The 24,536-nt window shown below is 35.5% G+C and overlaps 1 protein-coding gene and 1 long non-coding RNA gene across 2 annotated transcripts; both read right to left on the reverse strand.

Annotated features, from left to right (window-relative positions):
• Positions 1-240: 240 nt before the first annotated feature.
• Positions 241-3,024, reverse strand: LOC123916838. The gene is made up of 3 exons (XM_045968400.1): positions 2,842-3,024; positions 1,134-2,345; positions 241-604 (listed from the first exon to the last, which is right to left on the reverse strand). Exons 2-3 carry the CDS (start codon positions 2,320-2,322, stop codon positions 588-590), a joined length of 1,206 nt encoding a protein of 401 aa, XP_045824356.1. The 5' UTR covers positions 2,323-2,345; positions 2,842-3,024; the 3' UTR covers positions 241-587.
• An 8,751-nt stretch (positions 3,025-11,775) lies between these two features.
• On the reverse strand, positions 11,776-12,882 carry LOC123913484. The gene is made up of 3 exons (XR_006811638.1): positions 12,841-12,882; positions 12,474-12,523; positions 11,776-11,848 (listed from the first exon to the last, which is right to left on the reverse strand). It is a non-coding gene; the product is annotated as an uncharacterized LOC123913484 (long non-coding RNA).
• Positions 12,883-24,536: the final 11,654 nt, after the last annotated feature.

Genomic DNA, 24,536 nt, shown 5'->3' on the forward strand with positions numbered 1-24,536 from the left:
TTCTAAAGAAAACTGCATGTTCCTATTCTTACATCATGTATCAAATGTTTGAAAAATAAACAAAAATATTTGATTTCAAATTCCCAACCCTTAATCTGTTTAACTTGAAAACCAATCAAGGTCCGAGCAAGTAACCAAAATTGTCATCACAATTCAATGCCTTGTATGCCCCAAAGACATCAGAGAAACACAATCCCAAATAAAAATTAAGCTACCAAAAATGAAACCAACAAAAACAAGTGAAGAATACACTTTTGCCATAGTGAACAAAATTGTAACAGCAATGGTTACAGATGCAGTTCAGAACCACCACCAGAACATCAATTTGTTTTTTTCTATTACACATGATTGAGCTCTCCCATCACCGACGAATATAAATGGCAAGTTTATCGGTTGGGGTCTATTGAAGTACATGATAAACTTCCAAGCTAAAAGAAATAAAGAGCTAGCTAGCTTACTCACAACAACACAAAAATAAGTTTAAGCTCAGATCAATATATTTTCACCCACCTCAATGTAGATATTTTCTCTTCCTTTAATTCGAAGTCTTCAGAAATAGAATAATTAGTAGTACACTGAGTGAATGTTCAGATCATCTTGTCCCCTGCAAATATAACACTAAATCAGTAAATTGCATTAGCACATTAAAGCATAAATTCCTAGAGAAATAGAGGATACAGAAAAACAAGTTGAGGTTTGACGGAATATTGTTGGACTGTAAGGTCTGTTCCACTACTTGCGCCGGTGCTAGTAGCTGTTGTGTCAAATAGACCGTGCTTGGACTAAAGCGCCTCTTATTGGAGAATATGGAACTAAGGTTAATAAACAGATTAAACTAAATCCTTAAACATGTTACTGTATAAAGCCAGTTAGATTTTGTTTAGGTTTAGATAAAGGTTAGCACACGAGGAAGCTATCGTTTTCCAAGACTCAGTGGTACACAAAAAATGGAGTCGCAATTTATCTACTAAATACATATAGAACCTGGATAATTAGGACGGGAAGATACGCGCAATAAGAAGATACAGTTAGACACGAGTTGGTCATTATCATTAATCCATTCAGGAGTGTAGATAATTAACAAAAACACTAATCATATCAAAAGCAATAATAAATCTTTGGAAGGGACTTACTTCCTCTTGTTACTTCGATCTTTAGTTTGTCGATTACAACATTCACCATGTTACAAATTTTGGCTTCAGTTGTTAAACAACTAACCAATCCTTCAATTAATCTCAACTCTTCATGAAACTGTGAATGTAACACCAATGAAGAAAAATTCTCATCAAGCACCAAACCCAGACATTTTACAACATCTTCAAGTTTAGGAATCCAATTGTAAGCCTTCAAACCTAAAGACGATGAGGCTTTCGGACAAGGACCAGCTTGAGGGAATCTCTCATATTTCTTCAACCACTTTGCTAAATAGCGAATCAAATTCAACAACTCTTTTCCATTCAACTTATTGAATGCAGGGGATAACATTGCATTGTTGATGTTTGGTGATGCAATCAAATAATGCAAACAAAGTTCAGCTGCAGAGAAACCATCATACACTATCATAAACAAAATGGAAGCTTCCTTTGCAACAAGGGAATTCTTCAGCTTAAGGTTGTCATCACTTGCTTTATCAATGGCCGATGTTGCTTGGTTCTCCCACTCCTTCTTTACAGATACCATAGAGTTACAAGCATCTTTGGACGGAGAAAGAAAATACCTCAAAATGGCGAATATTTCTGAAGAACCGAGATCAAAAGCATGCTTACAACACAAACAGATCAAGTCGGACCTCTTTTTCTTGACTAACTTAGCAACTAGGTTTGAATAACAAGAATTCCCAATAACACCATTAACAATCAAAGCTTCAACTAATTCCCATATTTCCAAAGAAACACATCCATCCAAAACCAGGGCAGCAACATCTTTACCCACGAAAGATCCAAGTTTGTCAATCAAGATCTTGCAATAAGCAATACCAGATGAATCACCGATCTCAATCGAAAACCCAACTTTCTCCCTAATGTTTTCAAGATAGGAAATCAAACTACCAATAAACTCATCCTTTTCCAAATTATTGATGCTCTTAAACTTTGTTTTAAGCTCTTCGAAAAACTTTTTGTTGATATCAATAATTTCTTTATCAGTTTGTGAAATTTGCCATCCAATAACAGGTTTAATAGGGTATGAGGAAGACTCATCTTTAAGTTCAGACATCAAATTAGGAAAAATAGGATCTGGATTGAGAGCAACCGGATAATCCGAATGTAAATCAAGTGATTTAGAGTTGACAGAAGCATCCTTAATGAGTTCTAGTAAAGTCATGATTGAAATTGCAAAACAGATACCTGAAAAGAAAACAAATGTCTCAAACAAGTCACTATATTGTCAATACCAGATAGCAATGCATAGTGCCGGACACCGAAAGGCCGAAACTGGGATACTGGTATAGTGCATTACAGAATGGCCATTATTCGGTATTTTTTTGACACATACATAATAAGATTCGTGGAATAGTTGCTCAAAAATTAACTAAATGATTTAAAATTCATGAAATAGTTGCTGAAAAAGTAATGACTTAAAAAATTCATGAAATAGCTGTTTGAACTTAATAGGAGTACTACTATATATGCATAGTTGTGCTGAAAAATTAAACAAATAACTTAAAAAGTTAAAATTCATGAAATGTTCATAATTATCAATAGAAAGTCACAATTCTTAAGAAAAAAATTGTAGGAATAAAAAATAATTAGTGTTACAATTCAGTTCGAACAAAACAGAGAGATTTGAAGCAAAACAAGGAAAAATGTAATAAAAACGAAAAAGACGCTGTTACAGACTTACAGTTAAGTTTCGCAACGAACAGTGGAGAGCTCGCCGGAGATAAGGTCCACAGCGGAATGCAGAGCCGGAGTCTGGGTCACTGGAAGTGGTGCGGAGGCAATTTCTTGGTGAGGGAGAGAGTCTAGGTTTAAAAAAAATTGACAAAAACTATTTTTTGGTCAAAAGAAAAATTGGATTGGGCTTGGAATTAGAATTTTCTATTCTATCCATCTTCATGAAATTATTGGTGAATTTCTTTTTGTGACCTCTAATTTTCTTGTACACCCTCTAAAATCTCAAAAATGCTATGCTCTGAGTTTTAAGATTTGAGTGTTATTTTTTTTTTAAAAAAAGGTATGAGTTATAGAACTCGAAGTATACAAATAGGTTTCGGGCCCATTTGGTATGCATGATGGGAAGACAGGGGAATGAATTCTCTCAAGTGTGATTTATACTTGAGAGAATAAAGTGTAATCTAACGTCATCTAAATTCATTTTCTCTAAATTTTTATATGTTTCTCTCTCTTGATCAATGATAACAAACCACACTTTATTCTCTCAAGTGTAAATTACACTTGAGAGAATCCATTCCCGAAAGACAGGATATGATAATATTATCATATCCTAATTAAATTCGATGTTTGGTAAACCAATAGAAAAAATTAATTAATCTTATTTTTAATCTTATCCTATTAACTCTTTGTTATTTTTATTCTTAATTTTTTGGCAAAATTACACTACAGGTCCTTTATCTTATTTTTTTGTAACAATTTGGTCCTTTATCTTTTTTTTTGTAACACTTTGGTCCTTATCTTATTTATTTATAAAAAATAAAGGACCAAAGTGTTACAAATAAAAAAAAAATAAAGGACCAAACTGTTACCAAAAAAGGGACTAAAGTGTTACAAATAAAAAAAATAAAGGACTAAAGTGTTACAAATAAAAGATCAAGGACCAAAGTGTTACAAAAAAAAAGATAAAGGACCAAAGTATTACAAAAAAATAAGATAAAAGACCTGTAGTGTAATTTTACCTAATTTTTTGTGGGTTAGCAACCTCATAGGAATTACTTAAAATTTTCATGCCTTCTATGCTTTTAATCTCGCTCGCTTTAGTTTCTCCTCCAACAGTCCACCGCTACTGCTGTCTCTCTCCCTCCCTCCCTCCTCTTCACGTTTTCTCATTATTTTTGTTTTTATTCCTATCTTTTAATTGTTCCCAATTTTTCATGCTTCTCTCTTTGCTTCATTTTGCATTAATCAAATCTCTCCATGTATTGATTTTTACTGAATTTCTTTGGTGTTTCAATTTTTCTTCTCTTAAATATTCATCTTACCATTGATTGATTTGTTGGTTGAAAGAAAAAGAAAAACTGTTTTTGCAGGGACAATGGTACTTTATGTCCAGCTGCGGTGTCTTCTTGTGCTTTATCGGCGCTTAATAATAATATAGAAGTATTTTTCATCTCGAAAAAAAAAAAAAAGGTAAAATACTACTATCCCTCTTTTTTTATCACGTGTACCCCAAACATATGATAGGATAAATGTTATCATGTTACTATCCTATCTTTATCCAATTTCTTATCATATCGTGTCTCTATCCTATCCTGCACACCAAACACGCCTCAATCTACCATTGCACCTGACTACTTGTCAAAAAATTATATTTAATGATTTTTTTTTAAATGGAGTTGAGTCTCGAACTCAGACCTAGTAATTTAACGAACTTTATTAAAATAACCATGCATAAAAAACAATTGAAGTCCAACCTATTCAAACAACATGAATTAATAAGAATTAATTTTATTTCATCAAAAATAGAATTAATTTTATGTCAAACTTAACTTTTGATCAAAATCAATTATACCAAATTCAATTTTAATCACCACATAACCAAACATACACTTATACACATGGTAACAAACAAGAAATACAGTTCCCAAAATGAAAACAAAAAGTTGTACTTTCTATCCTCCACAAGCCACAAGGTCTCTCTAATGGGGTTCAGGAAAGGTTCTAAGGGGGCCTCAGATTTCTTCTTATGTTGGCCTACAGCATATACCGTCCCAACGAACCTCTTCCCGCCATAGGCACACATAATACGTCAAGTAATATATATATATATATATATATATGAATGAACAGTACCGCTGATGATGAACGGTCCGCGTTCATATCGATGAACAGTAGAACACAAACAGTGATACCGATGAACAATAGCGTGTGTACAGTGTCACACGAACAGTACCCCACAGTTGTCGTGATCCGATTGTAAACATGACGGCGGCTAGGATTTGGCGGAAGCGAGACCCCAAAATTGGGAGCTCTTATACCAGGTAGAAAATAATGAATGAATAGTGTTCTTCTATATTCCTCGGCCCAAGGAGAAAATTGTTACAAAATTGTTACAAAAGGAAATAAAAGAAAACATAGGAAAAAACTACTCCTATAAATAATAAAATAGGAAACTAAATATTTTTCAAAAGATATCATATCTCAGCTCCAAAATAGTGTTGATCATCAGTCAAGTGACTCAGACAACACTGAACTTTAATTTTATTTACTTCTACAAATAACGTCTCAGGCTCTCAGCTCCAAAATAATAGTGTTAATCACCGACACAGTGATCCAAATAACAATGAGTATAATATTTTTGTATTTGATTAAAATAATTTCAATATTATAAAGGAGTTATATAAAATTTGAACTCCCACTATTTATTTTTTATTTTTTTATTTTGAAAAAGTCAAAATGAGATAAACATATAAAAATCTCTTTAGCACAAGATGTGCTAAAAGAGACTGAACAATGTTACATGAGTCACAATACGAAAACAAAAAAATCATACAAGACTCAAACAAAGCATAAGACTAGACCACCAACTATGACAGTTTAAAGCTTAAGTGTTACTTGTCGCTTTCAACCACCTATAAGAAATTTTTGTGATCTTGTCCAACATCTGATATATAGAACTTGTTGAGCCGCTAACCAATCTGTGGTTACGTTTATTCCACACAACCCACACACAAGCAAGCCATATGAGTTGCATGAAGGAACGCCGAGCTCGGAGACCACCCGCTGATGTAGTGAACTGAACAAAATGATCTGAAAGGGTCTGAGCTGTCACCGGTGAAGAGCCAATCCAAGAGTTAATAAGAGACCAAATACCACCAAAAGTACTGCAAGAAAGGAACAAGTGCTGAGCCGATTCAACCTCTCCACAACCTGACACGCAAAAATGTGTCGCCGAGGATAAAATATGTCGAGAGACCAGATTTGCTCTGGTGGGTAACCTGTCCCGCAAAAGTCGCCAAACAAAGATGGAAACCTTCAGAGGAACCTGAGAATGCCAAATGAGACCTGCCGCAGCATCCAAAGAAACTGTATCCTAAGCTGTCAAGAGCTGGTATGCACCACGAACAGTAAAGCCTATATCCGGATCAGGCCGCCATTGCCACCTATCCCGAAGATGATCCTGCAAGGAGATATTAAGAAGTAAAGTCTGACACTCCCCCAACATCTCCTCCTCACATGCCCTCAACTGATGCCGCCACACCCACGCTTCCCCACCTGCCCTACACCCTAACGAGAACATTCCAGCCACTAAAGCCGATTTGTTCTCCGCCAAATCAAACAACCTCCTAAACCGCTCACACAAAGGTCTCCCGTCCACCCAAGGATCAGTCCAAAAGAAAGTATCAGACCCATCCCCCACTGTTTCGTAAACAAACAGTTTTCCAGTTGATCCAAGATGTTTTCCCAAAGTCCTCACATCCCCCCAAAAAAATTTAATTAAAATAGAGTAAATAGAAGAAATAGTACCTGAGGGAGCATTGAAGAAGGAAAGAGCATAGACAGGCAGAGAGGTCAAAACGGATTTAAGCAAAACGAGTCGACCGCCAAAAGAAAGAAAGCAACTCCTCCAACCAGATAGACGATGCTTCAAATGATCCACCACCGGTTCCCAAAAACTCAAACACCTCGGATCACCCCCAATGAGAAGGCCCAGATAAAGGAAAGGGATTTTTCCCACTCTACAACACAGAGCCGACGCCGCCTCACCTAACCAGGAATCAGGAATGTTAACCCCAACCAACAAACTTTTATTAAAATTAACCTTCAAACCCGACATAGTCTCGAACAACACGAGGACAGCCCGCAAAGCACGAACAATCGCCCAACTCTTTGTCCCCAACAAAAGCGTATCATCAGCGAACTGAAGGTGCGAGACCGACACCGGATCAGTCTCATCAACTCTATAACCCGTAAAAAGGTTACGCTCCACCATAGCCTCCATCAACACATGTAAACCCTCCGCAGCCAACAAGAAAAGAAACGGGGACAACGGATCCCCCTGCCTTAAACCCCTCTTCAGAGAAAACTCGTCAGTAGGGCTTCCATTGACTAAAATGGACGTAGTCACCGTACCAACACATTCTTTAATACACTTCCTCCACAAGGTTGGGAAGCCCATTCTCCCCGTAAGAAGCATCCAAATAACCCCAATCAACTGAGTCGTAGGCTTTCTCAAAATCAACTTTGAAGAGCATCAGCTCCTTCTTAGACCTACGAGCATCATCCACCACCTCATTTGCAATAAGGATTCCATCAAGAATTTGCCTATCTTTAACGAACGCTGTCTGGGACTCTAAAATCAAGCTACCCACCACAAGACGCAACCGGTTCGCTAAAACCTTCGCCAAAATTTTATAAAGGCTTCCCACGAGTGAAATGGGCCAGAAGTCAGTCAACTGTTGAGGGCTATCAACTTTGGAAATCAAAGCGATGAAAGTCGCATTTAAACCTTTAGTCAATCTACCATTCCAATGAAAATCCACAATGAAGCGCATGACATCATCTTGCAACAGATCCTAGAAATCCTTAATGAAACCAAAATTAATACCATCAGGGCCCGGACTTTTGTAACTGTCACAGTTCCACACAGCAGCCTTCACCTCTTCCATTGAGAAAGGCTTGATTAAACTACTGAGCTCCGACTGTTGCAACCGTTTAAAAACAAGATTCTCCACCCCAGGCCTAGCCATCCTCACATCCTCGAAATGAGACGTAAAGTGCTCAACAACCGCTTGCCTAATAGAGGCCACTCCTTCCACAGTACTACTATCAACCTGCAAGGATGATATAGCATTGCCCCTCTTACAACTTGCAAGAACATAGTGGAAGTACTTGGTATTAGCATCTCCTTCCTTAAGCCACCTCGAACGCGATTGCTGCCGATTAATACTAGCATGCAACCGAGAGAGCGAGTGAATATTCGAAGTGATCCCATGAAACTCATTTAACTCTGTTTCTGAAAGACCTTCCTCTCCCCCATTCTCATCAAGGGTCGCAAGCCGATCTTTTAGAGACTCAATCCGACTAGGTAAATTTTGGGTGTGAGCTGCATGCTAGTCTTTAAGAGCGAACTTGATCATTTTAAATTTTTCTTTGAGCACGAAACCACCCCAACCATCTACCTGAAAAGAATTCCACTTATAACGCACAAACAAATCATAGCCAGGGACATCTTTCTAACATTTAAGCATCCCCGTCGAACGAGGACCCAAATCTTCCCACCATTGAACCATATCAAAAGAATTTTAGTTTATCTGCCACTTACTCAAGTATTCTTTTCAAACTCACACTAATCAAGCACATCAAAACTCAGAACACATACCAGTAGTCAAAACAAACTCAATTCAATCTAGACAGAAATAAAAAAAATTAAAAAAATCCTTCTATTCCTCTCTAGTCTCTAGCTTGCTTTTTTTTTTTTATGATGGATCCAAAATCATGACTTTTCATTGTAAATTTTTAAGTATTACTCATAGCCATAACATGGTAGTTAAACCACGAATTCACTAAAAACTTATCCTGTGTCACCATATTTTGCAATTCCTTACAATACCTCCATATTCAAGGGAGATGCAACTTTTTTTCTCTAACTTTGACTTTATCTAAAAATTTGATTCTGATTTAAAGTTGATATGGAGGGAAAATGATTAGACTAGTTTCTCATAATTCCATTATGTTTGTAGTTATTTTTATTTTCACTTTTTACTTGATCTATAAAACCATATACACGACTTATGACTTGGGGAAAAAGTTTGAAATCAATATATCATTCTAATTTGATCAAAAGTTTAACGTGTGCCTCCTAATTGTATTAAACTTTCCTTTTTTATTTCAAGGAGTAATTAATGAGTTATATACCTCACATTGGTCCTTAGTTTTCAGCCTAATCAATTTTTTACAATAACTACATGAGATTGTGTGTACAACTTTTTCTTGTATCTATAGATGGTATAACCAAAAAACTAACTTATTCTAACTCAAATTTAAAAGTTTGATGTTTCAATAGCTCTTGCTCTACATTTTAAGTAGTAGTATTATCACACAATTTCAATGCAACAAACTAAATCGATCTCTCATAGATTCATAAAACTCATATTTAAACATGATCTCTGCACACTTATGTGGAATATTTGTATATAGGAAGAGAAAAAAAATATGATGATTTACATTTTTTAGCCATCTTGCATCATCTGTGGTTTTCTCAACCAGTTATCCATAATTTATGACAACCTAAATCACTTGTCATTTTTCAAATGACCTATTTAGACTTACCAAAACATATATCAATTAAAATCCGAAGTGATAATCTTTATAACTATGGATGTAAATGGATATCCATGGGGGCGGATAGTATAATATTTGTGTCCGTCCCGTTAGATAAATATGATATATGTGTCCGCCTCATATTTATGCGGGTATCCGTTGAGCGGGTAACCCACAGATATTTACAAATTATCCATGGATTACATTTTTATTTTATAATTAAACTTATTATTGAAAGAAAAAAAATTGTTTAACTTATTTTAAAGACATAAAAATATTAACACACAATATTCTTACATTTTTTAAAATAATTGTTTTACCGAATATGAAAAATTGCTTCTAAAGAAGAATATAAAAAAATTTATCTCAAGATTATAAAAGAATATGAAAATATTTCTTTAATGAATATATGAAAACAAAATGTAAGAATATGAAAAAACTATTTCTTTTACAAGATAAAAATACTAGAGTTTAGAGATTTTTAAGTAATTTTACTAATTTTTAATTAATGGATACGGATATCCGCAGGCATGGGTAATATTAAACTCGTATCCGTATCCATTAAATGTGATGAATTGAAATAGAATTTTTTTCTACCCCTACATTTAACCCTTTACCCCTACAAATAATTTAATATTTCAATTTTGCCCTTTGATCTTTTAACTCAACCCCTACAAAAAAATCTGCACAAAATTAATGTGTTCTGGTAATTGAGAAATGTGTTCCGGTAATTGCAACTATAAATTAAAGATGAGTTACATACCGGAAAAGTTTAAAAATGAGTTCCGGTATTTGTTTGTTCCCAAATATTCAGCCCCTTCCAACAAATCAAAGTTTCAGTATTTGTTAATTTGTTCCCAAATATTCAACCCCCTCCAACAAATCAAATCAATTACACTTGATAATTCTTATGTATTTTTGTTATTATATTATTGTTGTTCTCTTTGAATTTGTGGTGTAGGATTTCCCTAAATCTAATGGATTGGTCCAGCTGCTGCCAGAATCACTGCTCCGATCCACAGATAAATCTTGCTAGAGCTCCACAGCCGTAAGAAACTCACCAGATCTCAACCACCCATTTTTACACAACCCCCACATGAATAATCTTTTCAAAATCAAAATGGTTGTCTTCTGTGTTTCATCTTTCATTGTCCACCCTATATTCTTTTCGACCCCCTAAAACCCATCCATCTAAATAACCACTGCTCACTCTCCATCGTCGCTGAATCACTCGATCCTACTGTTTAGCCACAGTTTAAACCATGGCAAATTTTCCGGAACTCATTTTTCTTACTTTTCCGATTTGAAATGTTTGCTACCAAAAAACTTGTAAGTATAACAAAATAAAATTGTAGGGGTGAACTTAAATCATAAAAGGGGTAAAATTGGAATATTAAGTTATTTGTAGGGGTAAAAAAAAATTCATTGAAATATCCATTTATTTTATCCACGGATATTCATTAAACTATCCACCATGGGCACAAGGCCGATTTTATCCGCGGATATTTGTGGGTACAGATTTTTTAGCCATCCCTACTTATAACCCACTTCCAAAATCTGAAAACTTACATTCCATGGATCACTTGCCCTACTTCTAATTCTTATACGTAGTTGATCAATTTTTATATAAGCATTCAAATCATATTATAATAGAACCTTTCATTATAATTTCATAAAAAAATCATGATAATCATGCATACTTATGCTATACACCAATTATGCATATATTCATAGGGCACATCAAATCTTTGATACACACAAACAAAACGTGTAGTCTCAATAACATGTTGGCCATTCACATATCAGACCTTAATTAACTCATGAAACGTTGCCTATGATACTAATCTAGACCTTTCAAATAGAAAATCAAGTCGCACAAACCTCATTATGCATGAAGCAAACCACATCTCAAATATATTGAATAGTCACCATGCATATTTAAAATTTTATTTATTACTTTGTGCATATTTATAAATGCAAAAGCAGACCAATAATTTTCATTAATTTTTAGTTTTCCGATTAATTTTCATTTCACGTCTTAGACTCCTATAGTCATTACTTACTCATGTAATCTAGAGCCATGCTGTTACGATGCACATTGAAATACGGGATAGGGTTGTCTCCCGTGTAATTATCACTAGAGGGATTCCAGTGTGTATCCCCACCCTTCACAATTTTAGTAATAATTAAAATTTGTGATAAAAGAATGAATGGACAGGATTTTACCGGAGAAAAGTCACCTGAGAGGATCTCCTCCTCTGAAATACATACCAGCACTATTGACTTTGTAGCTGCAACCTGCAGGTTCTGTCCAATCAGTGCATCTTTGTCCATTCACCAAGTTTTCATTTTCCCTGATTCAAGTTGGATGGGTCCCAATTCTCTTGTTTATCATATGTAATAAGGTACATCTACATAATTTGATACACTGATTAAATATTAAAAATGGGTATGTCTTAACTTCTAATTTTAAATCCACACAACAAGAGCATAATATTTACACACACTTAATTAGCTATATAAAGGATTGTACACAAAAGAACAAATATAAAGAACTTCACTTTCAGTTGGTTCTACACCAAATACCTAGCTGAAAAGCAGTAGAATTATAGAATGTAACAAAGATAAATATTAAGAGTTGTACCCACAATTTGTAGAAAAATATTTGTTTTGGATGGGGAAAATTTGCTTAGTGGTGACAAAGGATCTATCAAACATGTAATATTATAAAGGGTTAAGTATGTTTTTAGTCCCTCTAAAATTTTAGAATTTTGTTTTGAGTCCTGTAAAATAAAATCGCACTTTATAGTCCTTCTAAATATCACTGTTTGTACATTTGGTCCCTGTAAGTGCGAGTTTATTTTACAGGGACTAAAAGCAAAATTTCAAAATTTTAGAGGGACCAAAAACTTATTTAACCTTATTATAAATGAAGCTTAGATTAATTTCTTGGCTTCTAATCTCTACATAATACAATAATAAAATTTATAGACACTAAAATAGCAATAGAAGACCAAAAGCCAAAGAGACACATACATAATGGTAAGATCAGATGCTTTTCATCCATATCCAGAACTGCACTTCAACTGGTACCATACATGAAAAAAAAGTAGTAGAAACCTTAATATATGGTTTATCTCCATGATAAGAGTTGGCAAAAATAAAAATTAAAACATTTTTCTACATTCACTTATAACATAAAACATGAGTAGAAACAAATAAAAAACCTTTGATATATGGTTTTATCTCCTTGACAAAGTTCCTTGTGTTATTCTTCCCCGAGAAGTAGTAGAAACCTTAATATATGGTTTATCTCCATGATAAGAGTTGGCAAAAATAAAAATAAAAACTTGTTTCTACATTCACTTATAACATAAAACATGAGTAGAAGCAAATGAAAAACCTTTGATATATGGTTACTTTTATATCCTTGACAAAGTTCCTTGTGTTATTCTTCCCCGAAAATTCTTATCCTGCAACCAAAACAACCATTCGACTTAAGGGACACCGTCACTAAATTTAAACCTTCTCAAAATTTACATAGCCAATAACGATTGGAGTATAACATCCGTCAAATCTACAGATTTTACGGTCACAGAATTATAAGGCATAAATTTTCCGAGAAGGAGCCAACACGATTTTTTGACCTACCAAATAACTCATGGAACAAATTTATAGATATTCAAAAAGTCGGCACAACACCAATCAATTCAATGTGTTTCATGCATAATAACAAATCATTTTTATAGCATCTTATAAGTAAGTCAAACAGGAATAACGAACAAACACCGAAGACGCAAAAGCAACAACGAATAATTATTTGGATTATATGTAAACCGTTCAATGCAAAAGTGTAGAAATATGATGCATTAATACTGTTTACTATGCTTTATTTAGTTTCCTAAAATAAGAGGAACTTGGTAATGATATTACCATATCTCCTCATTGATTTTCTGTTTTATTGTGAAGTTATTAGGAGTTAATAGGAATTATTTATTTCCGTTTCTGCTTCTAGGATAAGGTTGAACCAAGAGGCTGCTTCCTCTACTTAAACTATTGTAACCCTATTATTTTGATATCAATGAGAATACAAAAACCTTTTATTCTCTGAAATTCTATATGGTATCAGTAGCAAACCGATCCTTCCCATGACCAAATACGGCATGGCTATAGAAAGAGATATCATCATGCCCAAAGAGGACGAAAATGCGTCCTCATCACAAATCAAAACTAATCCCAATGTGGCCTTGGAGACAACTGCTCATCTTCCCATTACAGGACACAAACTGAATGGGAACAACTACCTCCAATGGTCACAGTCAGTCTTGATGTTTGTCAGTGGCAAAGGAAAAGATGAATACCTCACTGGTGAAACTGTTGCACCAAAAACAGGAGATCCAACCTTCAAACTATGGAAGACCGAAAACAACATGGTCATGTCATGGCTAATAAATTCCATGACCAATGAAATAGGTGAAAATTTCATTCTCTACACCACAGCTAATGAGATATGGAATGATGCAAAAGAGTTCTATTCAAGCAAAGACAACACATCAGCCATCTTTGAGATTGAGACAACGCTGCAAGATCTAAGGCAAGGAGATCTCTCAGTCACACAATTCTATAACACCCTTACACGTCAGTGGCAGCAGCTTGATGTGTTTGAAGAGCATAAATGGACCTGCACAGCTGATTCCAAGAAATACAAGGAGATCGTGGAAAAGAAAAGAATTTTTAAGTTCTTGATGGGACTCAACAAGAACTTGGATGAAGTGAGAGGAAGAATACTTGGAACCAAACCTCTACCAAGTATTAGAGAAGTATTTTCTGAAGTGCGTAGGGAAGAAAGCAGGAAGAAAGTGATGCTAGGAGAATCCTTTGTTCTGCCTGTAGCAGAACAGTCAGCACTAGCAGCCCGTGGAGTCCATAATCATGCTGGTGACAATCGTTTGAAAAATACGAAAAGGCTATGGTGTGACTATTGCCAAAGATCTGGTCATACACGAGACACATGTTGGAAAATACATGGAAAACCAGCTGATTGGAAGCCCTCAAAACATACTAGGGACAAGGAAAGTCGGGGAAATCATGTCTCAAGTGAAGAGGGAAGTCATGCTCCTCAATCTAGTCCTTTTAATCAAGAACAACTTGAAGCTCTTCAAAAGATGTTCTCGCTGATGTCCTCCCAAAAAGGTCCCAAAGTTGCATCACTAGCACATAAAGGTAATTTCTTAAGTGCTTTTACTGTTAAAACTGGAAATCTGAAACCATGGATAGTGGATTCAGGAGCTTCTGACCACATGACAGGGGATAAATCACTATTCCATCATTATAGTCCATGTTATGATGGATTGTCTGTAAAAATTGCTGATGGGACACTCTCTAAAGTGGCTGGTACAGGTTCAGTCATTCTCTCCGAAGATATAGAGTTAAAGTCTGTTCTACATGTTCCCAATTTGGACTGCAATTTGTTATCTGTGAGCAAGCTCACTCATGATCTTAATTGTATTGCTAAACTTGTCTCTAATTTGTGTGAATTTCAGACTTTGGATTCGGGGAGGACGATTGGCAGTGCTAGGATTTGCTCAGGACTCTACCTACTTGAAGCAGATCAAACTCCTCCAAGACAAACTCACAATGCAGTTCGTGTTGAGTCGTCGAGTCAGTCAAATAAGGATAGTGCAATTATGTTATGGCACTATCGACTAGGTCATCCCAATTTCTTGTATCTTCAGAAAATGTTTCCTTCATTGTTTGCAAATAAAAATCCAAAGTTGTTTCAATGTGAAGTTTGTCAATTTTCTAAACATGTTCGTCATTCTTACTCTATGCTACCTTATAAAGCTTCTCATCCATTTTCATTGATTCATAGTGATGTGTGGGGTCCATCTAGAATTAAAAATATAACTGGATCTAGATGGTTTGTGTTATTTGTGGATGATCACTCTAGGATAACATGGTTGTTTTTGATGAAAGAAAAATCTGAACTTGGTCACATATTTAGAAAATTCAATACCATGATCCAAACTCAGTTCCAAACTAAAATCCAAGTTCTAAAAACCGATAATGCAAAAGAATATTTTGAATCATCTCTTAGAGAATATTTGGACAATCATGGGATAATTCACCAAAGTTCTTGTGTTAACACCCCACAACAGAATGGGGTAGCAGAACGAAAAAATAGACACATCCTAGAAGTTGCAAGGTCTCTAATGTTCACCACACATGTGCCTAAATTTTTATGGGGTGAGGCTGTCTCAACAGCCACTTACTTGATAAACAGAATGCCCTCCCGTGTCCTTAAATTTCAAACACCCTTCCAAGTCATTTCCAACTGTTTTCCTCAAACTCGAGTCTTATCCACACTTCCCATAAAAGTCTTTGGTTGCTCTGTGTTTGTCCACCATCAAGCTAGTAAACTTGACCCAAGGGCTCTCAAGTGTATATTTGTAGGTTACTCTCCAAACCAAAAAGGATACAAATGTTATTCTCCAAGTTCCAGAAAATTTTACAACTCTATGGATGTTACATTCTTTGAGAATCAGCCTTTTTATACCAAAACTGATATTCAGGGGGAGAATTTTACTCAAGAATATCAACTTTGGGATATTGATACCTTGGAGTCAACCTATGGTGAAAGTTCTCTAAATGTGTCACCACAAATAGATCAAACTGATCAAACTATGTCCACTCACCCCGATCTTTCACCTCTGCCCGTGTTAGATCAATCTTGTGATCAACCAGAACTGTCCAACATCGAGTCTCCTGATTTGCTAGTAGCAGATCAGTCTCCTATTCAGCCAGACCAGTATAACACTCCTACTGTTCAGCCCTCTACTTCAACACATCCTGCTGAAATACGTGAGTTACGTGTCTATACTAGGAAAAACAAGAATCAGGAAGGTAAAGAACAACAAATCCAGCACTGCCTTGAATCCAATCCAAGTTTAGAGATTGAAAACACACAAGGTAATGAAAATTATGATTTCATTCCTACTGTCAAATATGATGATAGACCTATTGCCTCAAGAAAAGACAAGCGTACTTGCACCAACCATCCTATTTGCAAATTTATCTCTTATGACAAATTATCTTCTCATCACTTGGCTTTTGTTAGCAATCTTGATAAAATTCAGGTTCCAAATTCTGTCCATGAAGCTCTTCTCAAACCAGAATGGAAGGAAGCTATATTTGAAGAAATTCATGCACTTGAAAAGAATGGAACTTGGGAATTATCAAACCTACCATCTGGAAAACATCCGGTGGGTTGCAAGTGGATTTTCACTATCAAACAAAACTCGGATGGCAGCATCAACCGATTCAAAGCACGATTGGTGGCTAAGGGTTTTACACAATCTTATGGGATTGATTATCAAGAGACATTTGCACCTGTGGCAAAGCTCAACACAGTTCGGATTCTACTCTCACTTGCCTCAAATCTTGATTGGCCTCTTTATCAGATGGATGTGAAAAATGCTTTCCTCAATGGGGACCTTGAAGAGGAAGTTTACATGGATATTCCCCCAGGTTTTGAGACATCAGAAAATGCAAACAAAGTCTGTAAACTTAAAAAATCTTTGTATGGATTAAAACAGTCACCAAGAGCTTGGTTTGATAGATTCACAAAAGTGGTAAAGAAGTTTGGCTACATTCAGTGTCAGACAGATCATACAATGTTCCTCAAACAGTCACCATCAGGGAAGAAAGCAATTCTCATAGTTTACGTTGATGATATTGTTCTAACAGGTGATCATGAAGAAGAGATCAAGAGATTAAAGAGTCTTCTAGCCAAAGAGTTTGAAATAAAAGATTTGGGTAATCTCAAATATTTTCTAGGGATGGAGGTAGCTCGGTCCAAGAAAGGAATTTCAGTTTCCCAACGAAAATATGTCCTAGACCTCTTAAAAGAGACAGGAATGCTTGGATGTAAACCATCTGAGACCCCTATGGAAGCAACAGTGAAACTTGACAATTTTGACAAAGGTACACCGGTAGATAAAGGAAGATACCAAAGGTTGGTTGGAAAACTCATTTATCTATCTCACACAAGACCAGACATTAGTTTTGCTGTGAGTACAGTGAGCCAATTCATGAACTGCCCCACAGAAGAACATATGGAAGCATTGTATAGAATTCTCAGATACTTGAAAATGACACCTGGTCAAGGATTATTTTTTCAGAGGTCAACAAACAGGGAAATTGAAATATTCACTGATGCTGATTGGGCAGGCTCAGTAACTGATAGGCGTTCAACATCAGGTTACTGTACTTTCGTTTGGGGGAACCTAGTTACTTGGAGGAGTAAAAAGCAACCAGTGGTGTCTCGTAGCTCCGCAGAAGCTGAATTCAGAGCCCTTTCTCAAGGCATATGTGAGGGAATATGGATAAAAAGGGTACTTGATGAAATTGGAATCCTCAATTTTGATCCCATAAAGGTGTTGTGTGATAACCAGTCTGCCATCAGCATTGCTAAGAATCCGGTTCATCACGATAGAACAAAACATGTAGAGATTGATCGTCATTTCATCAAGGAAAATATTGAAAATGGGACTATATCCCTCCAGTATACTCCTACAAGTCAACAGACGGCAGATATTCTCACCAAAGCAGTACCAAGGAAAACATTTGAAAATCTCACATCCAAGCTAGGATTGCTCAACATCTACAACCTAGCTTGAGGGGGAGTGTAGAAATATGATGCATTAATACTGTTTACTATGCTTTATTTAGTTTCCTAAAATAAGAGGAACTTGGTAATGATATTACCATATCTCCTCATTGATTTTCTGTTTTATTGTGAAGTTATTAGGAGTTAATAGGAATTATTTATTTCCGTTTCTGCTTCTAGGATAAGGTTGAACCAAGAGGCTGCTTCCTCTACTTAAACTATTGTAACCCTATTATTTTGATATCAATGAGAATACAAAAACCTTTTATTCTCTGAAATTCTATAAAAAGCATTGAGACAGTAAACACAGACATCCACGATTTAACAAAGTTTCTTGCATCTGTTATTCTTCCCCCAAAATTCTTATCCTGCAACCAAAACATCAGTGTTCCCACCACAGTCTCAATCTCAGGGTTAATTGTCTCATAATAAATCTAAAAGGTTGACAAACTACTATGAATGTAAATCCTATGTCAATGTTATCACTTGTAGACTCAACAAGAACTTTCTTTTCAATCATTAGCAGAAAAGATTAAACTTATTTAGATCACACATTCAACAATTTGGGCAGTGCAGCGTGTAACTAAACAATAATACTTTCAAGTATTAAATAGAAAAGCATATTCAAAAGTTTATAAGCGTACAAATGCGTACAAATAGATATCATCCTTTATATTATGAACACATATCCCATATTAAAGTGGGATTATTGTCATCCTTCAATTATCACACTAAGTCTTCATCTAAGATTTTAGGGTCATCAACACATTTCGCTATTCAAAAAAATCATTGAGCAAAGTATGTTCATCTTTCAGTTGAAGTTGGGGTTATCAAACTCATGCATATATACCACCCCATAGTTAGATTAAGAAAACATATTGTATCTCACAATGGCAATTCACAATACATAATTACATTTTATTTTTTTTTAGCCAAAAAGGAGGAGTAGCAAAGTGCTACTACCTCAAAAATTATATATATATATATATATATATATATATATATATAGATAAAAGAGAACAAGGAGAGAGAGCTTACAAAAAAGGAGGGGGACTAGGCCAAAACCTCCCTTAAAAGTTAATAAACCTAAAATTAGGCCTACCTGATCTATTAGCAAAATAACTGTCCCTACTAGCTTGAGGAATTTCATACCAAATGGTGAAATTTTCTATACTAAGACCAACATTAGCAAGTCCATCAGCACATTGGTTCCCCTCTCTATATATATGAGATACAACAAAATTCATGTTTCTAAGAAGCCTAGAGCAATTAAACCATCTGTTACTTAAAGACCAGGGCACTAAATCATGAGATTTGAAAGCAATTACTACTAAAGAAGAATCTGACTCTAGCCAAAGATTATGCCAATTATGATTAGCAGCAATCTCAATTGCTCTCATAGCTCCACAAAGCTCTGCTATGAAGGCTGAATTTGGGCCAATATTTTCTGCAAAGCCACAAAGAAACTCAGAGTTACAATTTCTAAAAATACCTCCACAAGATGCTGTGATGTTATTTGCAGCTCCATCAGTGTTGCACTTTACCCATTGGCCAAAAGGAGGATGCCAAATGACCTCTTTAATAACCGGAGCCTTTGGGGGATGGATTGACACATTGAATTTCTTTAGAATTATGAAGTCTGTGATGGAAGAATAAGAGCAACAGCTGGTTTTATTCCCAACCAAAGAGACATTGGATTGAATCCAATTCACTGCAGCTTTCCAATGCGTAGGTTTGTTATTGAATCTAGCATTATTCCTAGCAAACCATATAGCACTCATAATATTGATCACAGCAGATTTGATGGCAACTTTGCATTGGGGTGTCCAAGAGCTATCACAAAACTTCCAAATATCCTCTAAAGATTGAAAATGAAGTGCCTTGCCTAGAATAGAAGCTAACCATCGCCAAAGATTAACCGCAAAATTGCATTCGAAGAATAGATGGAAAGTAGATTCAGAACAAATATGACAAAGAGAGCAGATAGAAGGAAGGCTATAACCTCTCTCCACGAGTTTATCATCAGTAGGGATCTTGTCTTGCATCAGTCGCCAAACTAGCAAGGACTTTGAGGGTGGCACTTCTTTGCACCAGATGGTTTTGGCCCATGCTTTGACAGGAAAATGCAGTCTCTTAAAATCATAAGCATCTTTCATGGTAAGAACACCTGAAGAATCATTGTTCCAGCAAAGTTGATCTTCCAATGGTTCAACAGGAAGAGTGACCTTCTGAACAATGTTTTTAAGAGTAGGAAATAGCAGTTCCAAATGAAAGGGAATATTCCATTTTTGATCATGTATTATGTCACTGACTTTAGAAGGGAGCCAGACTAAAACATTTTGATTAACATTCAAGGTTTGAGCTAGAGTACCTCCACACCAAGAATCAAGCCAAAGATTGATCTTTTGTCCTGTACCAACTTTCCAACTAGAATTGTTCATAACAGTTGAAAACTCTGTTTTTACACTACTCCATATTGAAGAGAAAACATGATGATTGATGACATTACCATTTCTTAGAACCCTTTTCTTTAGGATAATGGCCCAATCTTCCTTTGAAAGCAAAAGATCCCAACATAATTTAAGATTAGCAGCTTCATTTAATCTAAGCAAAGATCTCAAGCCTAAACCACCTTCACCAAGAGGAGTACAAACTTTTTTCCATGCCACTGTCACTAGCTTTTTTTGATTGATATCCCCACTCCATATAAAATTCCTTGACCAAGTCTCAATATTTTTAAGGAGCTGAATAGGCCAAGCATAAACAGAAATACTATACACCATCATACTCTGAATGACTGACCTGACTAGTTGAACTCTACCTGCAATGGATAGAAGGGAAGCTTTCCAAGCTGAAAGCTTTGTCTTGATTTTGTCCGCAATGGGATAAAAATAACTGGCTTTTGGCCTACCTTTAAAGATTGGAACACCCAAATAATTAAAAGGCAAGGACCAACCTTGAAACCGATCAAGTTCACAATATTGTCTAGTCTGGGTTGAGAAACACCATCAGAAAAAATAGTTGACTTAGCTGCATTGATAAGTTGTCCTGAGCAATTAGCATACCTAGTGAATAAGCTTTTGAGTGCAATGATGCCAGACAATTTACCTCTACAAAACACCATAATATCATCAGCATACAAGCAGTGAGATGGAACAAAAGTATGCCTTGAACCTTTGATAAGATCTAACTTGCCATCCTCAACTAATTTTGCAATTCCCCTACTTAAAACTTCCCCAGCTATACAAAAAAGGAGAGGAGATAAGGGATCTCCTTGTCTCACTCCTCTAGAACACTTGAAATAACCATGTTGTGATCCATTAACTGAAATAGAGAGGGTAGCAGAATTCAAAATCACTTCAATCCAGTTGCAGAAAACACGACTAAAGCCAAATTTTTCCAAAACTGAAAGCAGAAAATCCCAGTTGAGTGTATCAAAAGCTTTAGAAATATCAATCTTCATAGCAATGTTTCCACCAAAAGATTTTTTGTGCAAGAGATTTATGGCTTCTGAGGCTAAACAGATGCAGTCCTTAATGTTTCTCCCTTGAATAAATCCTCTTTGCTCTCTAGAAATGATTGAAGGCATGATTTGAGCTAATCTGTCTGCTAAGACTTTTGAAATTATTTTGAACTTGAAATTGGCTAAGGCAATGGGTCTGTATTGATCAATAGAATCTGCATTGGAAGACTTGGGAATAAGAATAAGAGTGTTGGAGTTGTAATTTGGCAAAATCCATCCTGATATGAAGAACTGCATGACTGCATCTATGACATCATTTTGGATGATATCCCAGTAAGTTTGATAAAAGTAAGCTCCAAATCCATCAGGACCTGGTGCTCCATCTTTATTTAGACCAAAAACTGCACTTTTTATTTCTTCTTTAGATGGTAACATTGTTAGCAAATTGTTGACATTGTTACTAACTAAAGAAGGAATGACTTCGTCCACAAGCAACTGTTCCTGCAAAGAAGAGTTAGTGCAAAACAAGTTTTTGAAATGATTCACCAGATGATCAGCAATTTGAATTGGTTCAGTGAGAACATCATTATTGTGCTTAAGAGAGGAGATGATTTTGGTTGTGTTTTTAATCTTGGCTAGCCTGTGGAAATATGATGTATTTCTATCCCCTTCAAGATGCCAATTAATCCTAGCTTTTTCCTTCCAAAACAATTCTTGCCTTTCCAAAGCTTTATCCAACTCACCTTGAGCTGATTTTTCACAAAACATGAGTTGATCAGTGTGTCCAGTAATCTGAATTTGTTGTTGAACATTCTTTAAATTGTCTTCAGCTTGCTTTACATGATCATGAATGTTGCCAAATTCTCTATTCCATATTTTTAGCTTCTCTTTTAGTCTCTTCAGCTTCGAGTTTAGAATAAACATAGGACAACCTATGACTCTTTCACGCCAACTAGTTTCTATTATTTCTCTGCAGCTCTCATGAGTTGACCACATTCTCATAAACTTAAAACTAGACTTAAAAGTATGATTATGACACTTAAATTCAAGCAACAATGGATAATGGTCTGACCTGTTCCGAATAAGAGTTGAGCAAGCAATAGAAGAGCAATTATCTATCCAATCTTGGTTACAAATGGATCTGTCCAACCTTCTTTCAGTGTGTCTTAAACCAACTCTTCCATTCGACCATGTGAACTGTGCACCAGAAGTAGGTAGATGAAGAAGGTGATTGGAGTTAGTCCATAGTTGGAAATCTTCTATAGGAGTTCTAGAAGGAGTATAGTAGCCACGATGTTCATGTGCACCCAGTATTGTGTTGAAATCACCCATGAAACACCAAGGTAAACTGACTTGAGCTTGAAGATCAGTCAACTTTTGCCAAATTCTTCTTCTTTTCAGATAACAAGTGGATGCATAGATTGCAGAAATACAAAAAGTTTTGTTGTTTGAACAAAAAGAAAAAGAAACTTGTTGATCATCATATGAAATAACATTAGGACACACATTAATATTACATAAGCACCATAACTTGTAAATGATCTCTACTATTTACAGTAAATGATCTAGATAACCAAGACCTAGGGAAAGCATGAAAACTCATCCAAGGTTCGGCAATCAAAATGAAGTCCGGTTATAAAAATTAACATTTAGGGTTATAAAAACACAATATAACATTCTTAATATTGTAATGATTAAAAATTAATATTCAAACTAATGTTTAGGCATCATCAAGCTTTCCCATTATGAATAAAGTGTTCATTGTGTAGTTTCTTTAATGGTCATGAAGGCATCCAAATACTTACAAAACTCAAGAAGCAAAAAATATCCATTGATTCCTGCAATCAAACTCAGGGTCATTAGGCTCATATATACCAACCCTTTTTAATATCATGGAATATGATCCCATCTCATAGGGGCAAATCACAGTCAAGAATTGTGTTTAGAATCATAAAAGCTTACAATAGATATCATCCCTTACATTATGAATACAAATTCATATCAAGTCATCATCCGACTTTTGAGTAAAATGTTCACAATGCTTCGTTTAGAGGGTCGTCTACGCAGCCAACACTTACAAAAGTAATTGAACCAGTAATGCTTGGATTCCATCCCAGTCATCGAGACTTCCCAACAGCTATAAAACGGAGCAAATTATGTTTCTCAGTGGTCATTCACATTATATCATTGATTCCTTTCGGGTCGTTGAGGCATCCAATAATTCATCCCTTATATTATGAACGAATCAAATTCAATTCATATCAATATTGCATCGAAGGCATCAAGCAACTTTTACATTATGAGTAGAGTTCATACTTTTTTTGACGGTCAATGAGGCATCCAAACACTATCAACAATTTATATAATAAATAATATTCATTGATTCCTTTCGGGTCATTGAGGCATCCAAAAATCCATCCCTTATATTATGAACGAACCAAATTCAATTCATATCAATATCACATCGAAGGCATCAGGCAACTTTTACATTATGAGTAAAGTGTTCATAATGTTTTTTTACGGTCAATCAGGCATCCAAATGCTAGCAACAATTTATATAACAAATAATATTATTTGATTCCTTACGGATCATCGAGTCATCCAATAATCCATCCCTTATATTATGAATGAATCAAATTCAATTCATATCGATATCGCATCGAAGGCATCAGGCAACTTTTACATTATGCGTCAAGAGTTCATAATGTTTTTTACTCAATGAGGCTTCCAAATACTAGCAACAGTTTATAATATTCATCATCGATTACTTTCGTGTCATCCGAGGCAGCCGATAGTCTCAAAATTTAGGCTCATATTTTATCTCGCAGCATCGAATTGCATTCAAGTCATAAAAGCTCAATAGATACCATCCTTATATTGTGAATACAAATTCACACTCATAATGCCCTTAAGCATTGTAAATTTTTACATTATAAATAAAGTGTGCATCATGTACTTTTCTTGTAAA

The sequence above is a fragment of the Trifolium pratense genome, linkage group LG3 (assembly GCF_020283565.1).
Source record: "Trifolium pratense cultivar HEN17-A07 linkage group LG3, ARS_RC_1.1, whole genome shotgun sequence".
In the NCBI taxonomy this organism is placed as follows: Eukaryota; Viridiplantae; Streptophyta; class Magnoliopsida; order Fabales; family Fabaceae; genus Trifolium; species Trifolium pratense.